This window comes from Limanda limanda, chromosome 11 (assembly GCF_963576545.1).
Source record: "Limanda limanda chromosome 11, fLimLim1.1, whole genome shotgun sequence".
NCBI classification, from domain to species: domain Eukaryota; kingdom Metazoa; phylum Chordata; class Actinopteri; order Pleuronectiformes; family Pleuronectidae; genus Limanda; species Limanda limanda.
Genome location: NC_083646.1, coordinates 9,918,368 through 9,931,139, shown reverse-complemented (window position 1 = coordinate 9,931,139; position 12,772 = coordinate 9,918,368). Strand labels below are relative to the sequence as shown.

The following is a 12,772-nucleotide window of genomic DNA, read 5'->3' as shown; positions in this document are numbered from 1 at the left end:
CGTGCGTCTGTTCACTGGAAGCCGAGCTATACAGCACTGAGCCGAGAGACCGAATCTTACATCATGTCCTTCTCCTTCTTTGTCCCACTTGGGCTCTCATCTCCTTCTCCTCTTACTCCTTCAGCACTTCTGTACTTTCCCTCTTTTCCCCATCCATGTTGTGCGCTCTCGCTCACTCTCTCACTTGCTCTCCTACTGTTGAACAATAACCCCAGTGTGTGTGTGTGTGTTACTATTTTTGGCCCCTCCAAGGCCACAAAGTACTCTCTTCTCTCCTGCTCTTTCCCTGGTTCTCTCTTCTGCAGCTATATGGCCCCTTAGTAAGAGCCTATAGAAAATGTAGACCGCATGTGGTGACATCTAAGAATACTAGAGCCGCTTTCGAGGCTTCTAGTTTTTGTGTGTGATATGCGTTTACACCTCCTGGCACACAGGTGACGCAGGGGTTACCACGACCTCCAGTAAGAGCAGTTCCTCCGGGACAAATTGGTCTCCATCTAAATTATTCACAACAACACATGTTTCTTTGGCAAACCTGTCAAATGAGCTTCAATTTGCCTACCTCATCTAACTCTAGTTCCACAGAATCTGAGCCAGTGTAAAATCAAGATGGGAACTTCTAAGCCCAACAGTCAACAGTTCTTCTCCTAATCTGCATCTCCTCCAGACACTTTCTCTGCTGTCGGCTTTGAGCAGCTGATTCCAGCCTTTGTTTTTGAGCAGACATGTTGACAGACATGAGCTGAAGTTAAACACGCTGCAACACGCTGAGCGATTCTCCCCCCCTTTAGATTTTGGGGTTAAAAATTCAGTATTTAGTCAAACAGTTTCCAGCACAAGTTTATAAAGTCTTACCACAAATAAATGGAATGCATTTCAACATCACTGCTTCAAGACCTTCAGATGCCAGCATGTACTGGTTTGTTCATGTTTGTTTATTATACTAAATTTGATATATTTGGGGTTTATCTTCACTTCTGGGTAAATTGCAAATTGTGATGGATCGTTTAAACTATTTTCTCACCTCTTAGACCAAATAAGAATTGTGAATTTACATTAGTAGATCACGAAAGTAATTTACGGTTAAATCCCTTATCTCTTATACAATACATATCAGACATTAAGAGGACTGGGGCATTTAATGTTGCAGCCAATACCTAAACCATTTTTAGTTAATGGCCACTGCCTAAATTATTGATTTTCCTTAACGTCAATGTCCCAGGTCCTCAACTTTTTGTGTCACTGTCTTGTGTCTCCCTCTTTCACTCTCTAATCTTCCTCTACCGGCCTTTTGAATTTTTAATGGACATGGTGGGAAGAGTACAGACATTTTGGGAGTCGTACGTATAGGCTCTAATTACCCTCCTCCTCCTCCTGCAGAAACCCTCTTTCTCTCCCTACGCTCACTCTTTCTTTTATTATCCCCTCATCCCTCCCCTCCGACTCCTGGTCTTGTGTTTCTGTCTTCTGTGCTCTGCTCGCTCTGCGCGGCGCTCCGGGGCAGTTTCACTCATCCAGGCGGCTGTGACAAAGACGAAGCTGTGTATACTTGTGCGTGAAAACACAGGCAAATACAGGCTGGCTCTCAATATTTAGTGCGTTTGCAGACCCTCTGAGCTCACCCTGCCCTCACTCTCACCCACGCACCCACTTGCACCGGTCGTTTCCCACATCCACGCTAAAGCTGAGTTGAGTTAAAGTAGCGCTGTGCCAGCCAACTGAAGCTAATGGCTGTTCAGAGGCCCTGCCCCCGTGTAAAAGCCCTGAGTCTGCAACTCCGCTGTTAGTTTGGCACAGGCCTGTCAGTTGATTTGCCGCTGAGTAGGACTCACAGCTCTGGGAATCTCTTTTCTCACTCTAGTACTTTGTCTGGCTGCCCGTCTGTCTCTGCCCTCTTCCCATCAGCCCTCGCCCCCCCCCTCGACACCTCACTCCCAGGTTGATGATTGAGCCGCAGCTGAAGAGTTCCATGAATTCACTGATCATTTTCTCATTTACCTGGTTTTATTTAACAATCAGTCCAAAAAAGAAAAACTGGAATTGAAAACGGAGCATATTTCTGCCCATTGCGAACAGAAGGTAAAACATTTAATACTGGGTTTTCCACAGGGAGTTTAAAAGTCTAAACAAGTATAAAATTCTGTATTATGAATATTCTCTTAGGAGGCTACTTCACCATATCTCCACTCTTGTGGAAGTGTAAGTAACTCTGGTTAAGACTGGACAAATTTATGGATGATAGAAAATGAACAGATTAAAGGAGTTATTAACTTTAAGAAGGAGGACATGAACTCGATGTGAAACAGTGGCAGAGTGCAACTTCATCTATCGCCTACCGCTGTGTCCACCTCCTCACTGCATAGCTTCATCTCTCTGTATCTTCTCAAGTCTATTGTACTTGTCCTCTTTCTTTCTCTTCTCTTTCACTCTTTTCTCACTCAGTTGCTTTCATCTCCACGGACGCCCACCCCCCCTTCTCCTCTTGCGGTGTGAGAGAGAGAGAGAGTGGAGGTTATTGTTGGTCAGGCGAGCGGCACACATAGCTGGAATAGCAGCAGTGGTAGAAGTCTGCTTGGGGCCTGCCACCAGGATCACACAGAGGAAAAGAGGCATCCGCACTCCTAGAGAGGGGAGGAGGAGAGGAGAGGAGGGGAGAGGGAAGAGGAGAGGAGAGGGGGAAGGAGGGAAGGATGAGGAGGGAGGGGGGTAAGCAATCTGAACTGGATGACAACAGACTACCAGACGAGCTATGATCTCATCGCCCCCTTAATCCCACCCCGCCTCCTCCTCCTTCCTTCCCTCCCTCCTTCCATCCATCCATCTACCCCCTCTCTCCTCTCCCACTCTTGCCATTGTCCGTCTTTCTTTCTCTTCCCACTCTTGTTTCCCCGATCTCCCTCCCCTGTCTCCTTTTCTCCAACTTTCTTCTCTCTGTTCTTCACTTGTCCTAATGCTCACCCCATCTCATCTTGCCTTCTTCTCTTTCACTCCCTCCCTCCCTCCCTCCCTCTCTTCATCCTCCCCCTCTTCGCCCCCCTTTGCATCACTTTCTACCACCTGCCCCTCACTTGTCCCAACTCGAAACACACACACACACACACACACACACACACACACACACACACACACTCAGAGAGAGAGAGAGAGAGAGTTCTTGACGCACTTGCACTCTCTTTAGTGTCCCAGGGCAGAGATTAGGCGCACCCCTATCGTCAACCCTCCACACCAGTCTCTACATTATTGATGCTGTGTGTGTGTTTGTGTGTGTGTGTATGTTTGTGTGTGTGAGATTGTGAGGCCTGCACATCCATGCTGTAATGGCTATCTGGTGTCTCCCTTGGGAGGGAAGGGGGTGAGGGAGGAAAGGAGCCAAAGAGAGGGAGAGTCGAGGTCAGAGAGGTTAAGTGTGGTGGTGGGGGTTAGGTCCTGCTCTTCAGGCTCATCCTCGCTCTTTCTGTCTCCCCCTCTCATCTTTATCCAAATGCAAAGTTTCACACAGTTCTTATGCCCACACACGCACATATTCCCCCAAAATGTAATGCTAAAATTCCCCATACAACTCTTTCAAAAGTGAGTGTGTATGAGTGTGTCTCTGTGTGTGTTAGTGTGTGTGAGAGGGTGGGGATTATGTTTAGAGGAATGCTGAGAACAAGAACAGGTGTCTTTGTCCTCTCCACCCATAGTCCTACCCAGGCCGAGCTGTCCTGACTCACACTGGATCAGCTATCACACACGACACACACATGGACACACACACAAACTCGCACACACATGGCCACAAAAGTTGCTGTTGTGTTAACTATGCAACTTGGTCTCTTTGATGTGAAGGTTTTGACTGATGAGTAATAAAAAGCACTCAACACCCTGACATGTGTGTGCACGTACAGTACTGTACACACACACACACACACATGTGCACCATACTTGTCCCTATTTATCGTCACGGTCAAGTTGATATACAGTGATGCTGATGACAGTGAATTGTGCGTTTCTTTTCAGGTAGAGCATGTCCTCTTGACTTTAGTCACACACACACACACACGTACGCACACAGTGCTGCTGCTGGTCCTCCAGGTATCAGTTTCACTCAGTGACCTGAAATATGATGTGTGTGTGTAACGACCTCTGTGGTCCACGCCAAAGTCAAAAAGATCATTACAGATGCATCTCTACAGACCTACACACACATACTGTCTGTTAAAACAATAGAAGTTATGTTGGCTTATAAAACAATATCAGTAATTATCACAGTATAACTGTCATCAATATAAAAAAGCTCTAATGTATATCAATATAAATCCTATATAGTATATAGGCACAGTGAGGCAGTTTAACACACATTAATCTGTCAGATTTGTAGAACCACAACATTCAGGAGCAAAACTCCAACTGAGAAAATCAAAATAATTAATGATGATAATGGTTAAATTCTCATTGATTCTAAAGATTTCTATCAAACCCTAATGACAGAGAAATGTAACTGAGGCTTGATATTTTACAGTTTAACCATAAACTTTATTATAAATAGCTATAAAGAGAAAATACAACCCAGTATATAACTTAAATTAAAAAATAAACATACATTATTTTATCTAAAATAAATCAGTTGGGCTCTATTTAGAAACCGTTTTAATCTGTTTCTTCTGTATGTCAATGAGCCACCAAAGCTCAGTAACAGAACATACGCAGAGTACAAAACAATCATCTACTTTCGACCACTGAGCTCGGTGGCAGCAGTGGTCAGTGGACGGTCAGTGGTCAGCACTACTCATTGAATCATCTCAGATCGGGGATTCGATCAACCGCCTCCTGACTTGAGTGGAAACGCGTCATTTGCTTTGCCACAGTCCCCATCAGTTCACTGTGTCTGGAAACATTGTGTTGTCCTCTGCAGTGGGAGTGTGTTTGTGTAGGCGGTGATGTGTTATTGTTGGAGGAGCGTGCTCAGCCAGGCCAGTATGTTGATGATAGCCCCTGGTGTGCTGCTCCGTGGCTGTGTAGTTCACTCAGGGTTTGATCACGCAACAAGTGTTTGTTTGAATGTTCGAAAGAGAAACAGGAGGTGGAGGGCGGGAAGGGAAAAAGGAAATAAAATGATTCCGAGCGTTGTTTCATTTTCATGCTAACTCGCTACCTACACATGCACGTCTGGAAAGAGGCTTTGCAAAATGAAGACAACACAGTTTATGCAGTTTTTACACCCATGGTCATTTCACACATTGCGATGTTTGTTAAAAGGAACAATAATCCACAGTTTCAATAAAGTAGCCTGCACAGCCTGTTTGTTGACCGCTGTTGGCCGCCTGCTGTGTTCATTATATTCACAGATAAAATCCCATCTGGATTTCAGAGATTGGAAAATGAGTAGGCATCCTCGACATTGTTTGACTAATATCCAGAAATCTTCATTTTAAATCCTCCTGAGTAGGTTGGACAACTGAGTGAATCATTGGCCTTGCCTTGCAGATACATCAGTGGAGGAAAACCATCAGGAAATAGTGGTTAAGAATAGGAATTAGCCCACGTTTAATTAGTATGAAGACACATATGATGATAACTTTCCTCTCAGCCTCTTCTTCACTGAGATCCGGAAACCTTAATATGGCTAAACCTGTCCCTGCTGTATATAGTGTAAAAGTCAGAAAAAAGAAGATAACACATGTCCATCAAATGATTGTAGTAAACACTTGTGTGCACATTCGTAGATACAGTCTCTGGCAGATGTGCTATCAACATTATTCAGTGTTACGCAACAGTGACTAAATGGTAAGAGCCGGTTAGTGCAGCAGAGATTATCAGGGCTATCTATCTCTGCCTCAGGCTGTCATCCAGTAAATCCATCGACAGGCCTGCACATCCATAATCTGATGATTTGGGCCTGTTTGTTTCCCAATCTCCAGCCAACTCATTTCCTCTGTTGTTGTTTGTATGCTGTTGCAGTTACACACAGGAAGACACAGGCCCTCATGCTAGCCTTTCTATGTCCTCTCAAAATAGGATGTAATGGCTAAATTATCCAAGTGAATTGACAATTAGAAACCCCTCCTCATTCATTGTAAAACAATTTCCCGGTAATATATTATTTCTCTAAAGTTTATCGATTTGCAATGTTTGTGTGTGTCGGCCAGATGCACAAATGTGGATCTAAAATAACACTGCTGCAGCCATAAAGAAGTCATCAAATTTAATCAACTTGCACAGCAAAAACTGTCAGGCAGCTTTTAGGGGCTTTTCACAGCTGCCTTGTTTGGCCTGGACTTCAGACGTTTCCATTTAGACTGAACTAAATTAACCAGTATGAAACACAGTTTAGACAAAGCTCCAGACCAGTGGACCAAAATTTAATCAGACTTTTTTGGATGGTTTGGACTTTCAGATCTCTGGCAGGACGTTGAGACAGCATTAAATAATAGAGAAAGACCAAGAAGTGGCCCGTAGTAGGATGGCTTGTAGTCTTTGCCTCAGATTATATGATGTTTGGACAACAAGGACAATCATTTTGCTGGTGGTAATCCCATTAAGATATTACAGTAGCAATGGAATTAACAATGACATGAACCTTGGCTTGGTCCAGACTTTCAGTTGTGAAAACATCCTGATTAAAAGTGAATGTACGTCATTGCATCAGACTGGTTATTTATACTTTCCTGCATTCAGTGTAATTTGAAGCGTTACATTATCAGCATTAAATATCCTGTACAGTGAGGCTTAATAACCTCCTCCCTTCTGGGTGTATAAGCGCTCTGAGGATGATTGGGTCTATATCTGGCCGAACATTACACTGTAATATTCTATTTTGCTCAGTCGTCTTGAATCTTCTTGACCACCCAAGCACCAGAATGTTGGTGGGAGACTCGCACAAACATTTTCAAACATGCGCATTGACACGTAAACGCTCTCAAACTTGTACATTTGGGTGCACACATGCTCACACCAACAGTCATATACCTACGCCCACGGTCTCAGTCTGCCCCGCTTACTCTGCGTTTCCTACAAGCAGCGGGTGGAGGGACAGACTAGAGAGATGACTGGCTGTGCTGTTTTCCTCTGGTCGGAGGAAAGAGTGACTGCATGAGAGGAAAGAGGTGGAGGAGAGGTGGAAAGGTTTTGCATGTGCCTAACTGTTCCACAAAGCCCACTAACACTACAGCTTTTAGTGTTGCAGTGAACATGTGTGTTTCCTGTGAATACTCTCTGTGGTGAGGCGGTGATCTGATGAGGGGGGAATGTGGTTTACATGTTCGTACCTTTTCATTTACAAGAGACAATCAGGAGAGATGACCTGGGACAGAGTTCTCTCCTTTTTCACTCCCTTCTCACTCTGTTGCTTTCATCTCCACATCTCCATCTCCAATCCATGTCCATAGAGGTTATGGCTACGACCCATGGACCTTCGGTTTCCTAATAGTATTAGCTACTGTGGTCACAGGAACTTCAAGCTGCTTGGCATTGATATTGCTGCCATCATGCTTGCCAATAATTTTCATTATCTCCTCAGACAAAGCTCTACTTTCTGTTGACCAGGTTTAGTGCGGTACACACATCTCCTCTGTGTTTAAAAAGGCCAAATGACTGACTCGACTGAAGAGAACTATGATACTAACAGGTCGGCCTGAAATGTCACTTCAGTCCATTTATTTCCACCTCTTCTAAGGGGCAGGAATTCAGCTGTTTGTACAGATTATTTGTTTTATTCTGTGATAAACTAGAAACATGTCAGTAAACTTCCAAAGGAGCTTTTAATTTCAACCCTTTTCAGGAAGAATGGAGCTTTGTTTCAATGAGATATGGGGGCCAACACTTTTTAGCCACCCGGACGGCCTTGTAAGATCGAGACAATTAAACATGCAGCAGTGTCCTTGCCGGTCAGGACATACTGTGGTGGTATCTCCTGTCATTGTATGCGACGTCCATTACCTCATTTCCTCTCTTCTTCTTCCTCAACGATTGACTAGAGAAAGAAAGAAAAGTGGGGGTGTGAAGACAGTTCTGTATGTGCAAGGACATATGATTGAGGACACTCAAGCCTGTGCTTGAGTACATGGTTGTGCAATATGTGATCTATACAAGACGAAGCACCTCTCATCCTCGTTGCTCTTATAGAATAGACTCAACTCACCTGATACACCCACAGCTGCTGACTCCTAATTGTAACCGTATCTCAGCCTTTTGTATTTCTTTGCTTTACAGCAGTTTACCACAGTGACTCACATTGGTTCAAATATCTTTCAAAAGCTGAGTTTTCAAATTAATGAATATGAATTTGCTTTCCACATCACCGTTCACCATTCTTTGCTGTTCCGTTTCCCTGCCCTGACACTAACCTCCCACTCTCTTCTCCTCTCTGTTTCAGGGATCGCCTTCCCAGAATGGGCCTACAAGCCCGAGTCGAGCCCTGGGTCCCGACAGATCCAGCTGTGGCACTTCATCCTGGAGCTGCTCCGAAAGGAGGAGTATCACGATGTCATCGCCTGGCAGGGGGACTACGGCGAGTTTGTCATCAAGGACCCGGATGAGGTGGCCCGACTGTGGGGCGCCAGGAAGTGCAAACCCCAAATGAACTACGATAAACTGAGCAGGGCTCTGAGGTATGACGACAGAGAAACTGTTTATGAGAATGTCTACTATTTCATTCATTTGTTTCTATTTTTTAACCTCTCTATTCGTGAAGACCAGCAATTGCCACCGATTTTTCAAAAAGCCTTTCTTTGCGGTGAAAACACTTTCTATTCAACAGAGCCAAGGTACAAATATAAATCCACAGTGCACTTTGAACTCAAGGTCTTGTTATTAAGCAGAAGGAATTAAAAACCATCTACAACATAAAAGAAATGACTCAGTGATTAAGGGCTAAGAGCTGATTCAAAGATATTTATGAATCTGCTTCATGGTCATGGTTCAGGAAAATAGGTCAGGTCCCTTCTGAAGCCAGGCCTGATCGGTGAGCTTGCAGTAATCTATTGGAGCTGGACGTCTGACTTCAGAAAACTAGTTTCTACCCCTTAATCCCCCAGAGAGACAAAGAGGACTTCAATGCTACACTTTGTTGGATTATTAGGATTCTTGTAACTATTTCTCTTAATTCGTCGTTTTTTTTTGGTTCCTCTAGTTATGTCGTTGTATGATTTCTGTTTTCATTGATTGTGTTCTAGTGATTTATTTTCTTGTTCTCTCTTGGAAATGAAACCTTAATCTCAATGAGGCTTAAATAAAGATTTTTTAAAATATTGTTGGGTGTTGGCAGGAATATTTGAGGTGCCTCCGGGCCAGGCTGCTAAAGAGGCAGACTTAAAAGACTTGACATACTAAATATTTTAGGGCATATTTTATGCCGTTAATGATGATCGACAGCTTAAAGGATGTCTGCACATGTTGATTGATTTTTTTTGGAGTGTAGTCAAACTAGTGCTGGTGAAAATGTTTGGTAAATGAAGTTTAAACTCCACACAGTCATTGTAAAGAAATGTTCTGTAATCCAAACTGAGAAGACCCCCTGTGACCCTGGCAGCTGATTCCAGTTACAGCACTGGCCCGCTGGAAGCATTTCATTCAGACCCACAGACCCCATAGCTTTGCCTCCCTGGCTCTGGTTCACCCCGGCATTCCATTAGTCATGCCTTACTGGGCACAAATAGCACCTAACCAAGTCTATAATACTGTTGCACGACTGACCCCTGGACACATGCCTTCACATGGTATTTACCTGGTGAGGTTACGCTCAAAGTGGAGTTACAACACTGACACATTTGGCCAGCACAGCCAAGCTCATTAGCCTGTTACAACAGTGATCTGGCAGAGGTCTGGGAGTTCCCCTAGATTGAAGTTCGGGCATTAATGTCATGTGAAAATACGAATTATGCAATATCATGGTTCGGCTTTCTGTTTATCATTTGTGTTGTATGGGTGGATAGGACCACAGTATCTGGTTAACACAATCTGTACTTATATCACCTATCACTCAGTAGAGCGCATACCTCCACCAAGGTAATTCAATCAAGCTGTACCAAATTGCCCACACTCATGGACAGTAGTTCTCTATATATTTGAAGATCTTTGCAATATTGCCATAGATATCAGTAAAGGCAACTGCAATATTCAAGAAAGTGTTAAAAAGTAAATCCTGTATCCTCCCCTTTGTCCCCAAAAGTGAATGAGTTCTGTCTTGGCCTATTTCTAATCCTCCCGCCAATTTTAGTTGAACTGCGTCTTGTAGTTTTTGCGTAATCCTGCTTATAAACCAACAACAAACAGAGTGGGATGAACACATAACCTCCACCAAGGAGATGATAACTGCCCTCAGCACATTAAAGTTAAATATTATGAACATCACAATATCCCTGTGGACCTCTTTCAGCACAGCCTCTATTTCACTCTGTGTCTTGGGGCCCTGGATTCTATTTACACTTTAAACGGGTCCAAGATCAGACTAAGCACTTTATAGAAATTCGCATAGGCCATCAACAGATACATTGAATTGCTTAATTTAGGAGCGGGAAGGCTTATGTATGCTCATTTACACTGCTGAGATTAAGATAACGTCTGTTACAGATGGGATCCGAGGAACAGAGGGAATTAACATGGACTACTAATGTGTGCCTCCATGGGATGTACACACACACACACACACACACATACACATTTGGACTTGGAGTCCGGATTTAGAATTTCTGAATTAGAGAGAAAAAGAATGTGGATGGGGATACTTGTGGTCAGGCTGTTTATTTATAACATGGCCATCCTCTTGAGCTATAACAGATTTGGAGCTTAGGCTGCACTAAGTGCTTATATATAGCGGGTCTTAGTGCCCTCTGATGGGTCGGCTTTAGGGCCTGATTATCAACAGGTTTTCGACACAGGAGTTTCCCCTCTGGAACTATAGTGTCCTCATCCATCCTCCTGCAGGCACATTGTCTCCCTCTGTGCCTGTAAATTGGCCGGAGTGACTTCAGACTTGAAGCGAGCAGGACAGTGAAACGCAACAAGACACGCGCACGTATCCGCGACTGCGCTGTCACCTGATTTGACACCAGAGCTGTCGTCGGTACCTTCACTGCGAGAGACGAGCGAAACGCAGCTACTCAAGACCCAAATGAATAGTAATGTGGCCAGAGGGTTAATGACACTAAAGATTAATGAAGTTATCAAAGCAGCCCACAAACACACATGTGCATGGTTAACAATCCCCATATGGAGCAAACCGTTGGATTTCAGGCCAGCGCACACCCCTCATGTGGAGAAAACCTGGAGTCTGCTAATAACGGAGACCGCAATCGGCATGTGGCAATTAGCACACGCACACATGCTCACACACTTGAAAAGGCCTGGCTGTTTTTGAAGTGTTCCTTTTATCACTTAGTCTTTGTAATCATTATTTTTACCCCCATGATCTTATTATTTCCTATCTGCCGTGCACATGGTGGAAATTCCCTTGAAGACCTGTGTGTTGTGTGTTCAGACACGTGCAGACCCACTAGCTTTCCGTTCAAACACAGCCTCGGTCCATGCGTCATCTCGGCCTCCCGCTCCCACGGCCGCTGTGAAATTCCCACTCCTGTCGAGAGGATTACACTCTCACTTTGTGAGTGTGTGTTTGTGTGCAAGTGTGTCTCCGTACATGTGTCAGGGTTTGTTGTTCTGTTGTAGTGCAAATAATAAAAAGAAAAGACTAAATAGACTTTTAAGGTATTTTGCTTTTGGCAGGATTGTGTTAGATCCCTAATGAATTCTGCGCTTTTCAAGTATTACTATGTTCTCACCTTTGTGGATATTCAGAGGTGTCTGGCATATTTAATAATAGGAAGGACACAGTTTTTAACTCTGCTTGTCCTACAACATGATCCCTCATTATGGAAATACAGCAAAGCCGCTCCTCTGCTTCCCTGCACCAGCAGCCTGCTCTCATAAACGAGACCTGCGCCCATCGACAAAGTAGGGGAAATGAAGCCTGTTGCCAATCAGTCATTGCAGAGAGCTGGCTTAATGAGTGTAATCACACTAAGAGGTCCCAGCTCCTGGGGACCTCCAGGGCCCCCCCAGGTCCTCACAGACTGCAGCCCACCTTGGCTCCAGCGCGGCAGTCAGAGGTCAGGGGGGACTGCCAAGCACAGCTGGCAAAGATTAGAAACACGGCACATGTGCACATTCACATACACAAATGCACCATTGTACACAGACTCTGGCCCGTGCATGCTTGCTTGCACACATGTTTGGAGTCCTTGCTCCATTTCCAACTTTCATTTAGCCGTGATGAGCTGCCACAGCTGGAATATTGCCACCACAGAAAAACACATAAAAAGAATGAAAGGCCCTTGAACATTTCCAGGAATGGTGATGCTATAAATAAAAAAAAAATAACATTATGTACGATAATGTGCGATGCCACGGCTCCGTTCTTGCTCTGAAATACTGTAGCCATTTTTTGACTGCTGCACTAATTCTCTGATGTACTTTTAGAAGTGACCTCATTGACCACATCCACACAACATGCAGCAGGAAATAGTGCTGCATGTGCACACGGTGTTACGCACCTCGCTGGCCAGGACTGTTTATAGGTCAGAAGGCCTCTCTCTGTAGCAACGCTTTGTGTGGAAGCACCCAGCGCTCAAGAGAAAGTGCAGAGGGAGCAGCCAGGGACAGTTCCACTGTATGACTTTGTGTTTTCAACGTATGCTGGTGTGCATCGACTTTCCTTTGTCTCTATCTGCTGCGTGTATGTGTTCAGTGTACACGAGCCTGTGTGTACGTCATTGTCCCCGGCTGAATGAGGCCTTTA

General features: G+C 44.4%; 1 protein-coding gene across 1 annotated transcript in view; it reads left to right on the top strand.

Annotated features, from left to right (window-relative positions):
- The window catches only part of erfl3 (Ets2 repressor factor like 3), a 41,871-nt gene that overhangs the window by 20,366 nt on the left and 8,733 nt on the right, over positions 1-12,772 (top strand). Inside the window, exon 2 of the mRNA XM_061080709.1 lies at positions 8,354-8,588. Within this exon, the coding sequence (XP_060936692.1) occupies positions 8,354-8,588 (235 nt within the window). The remainder of the gene's footprint in view (positions 1-8,353; positions 8,589-12,772) is intronic.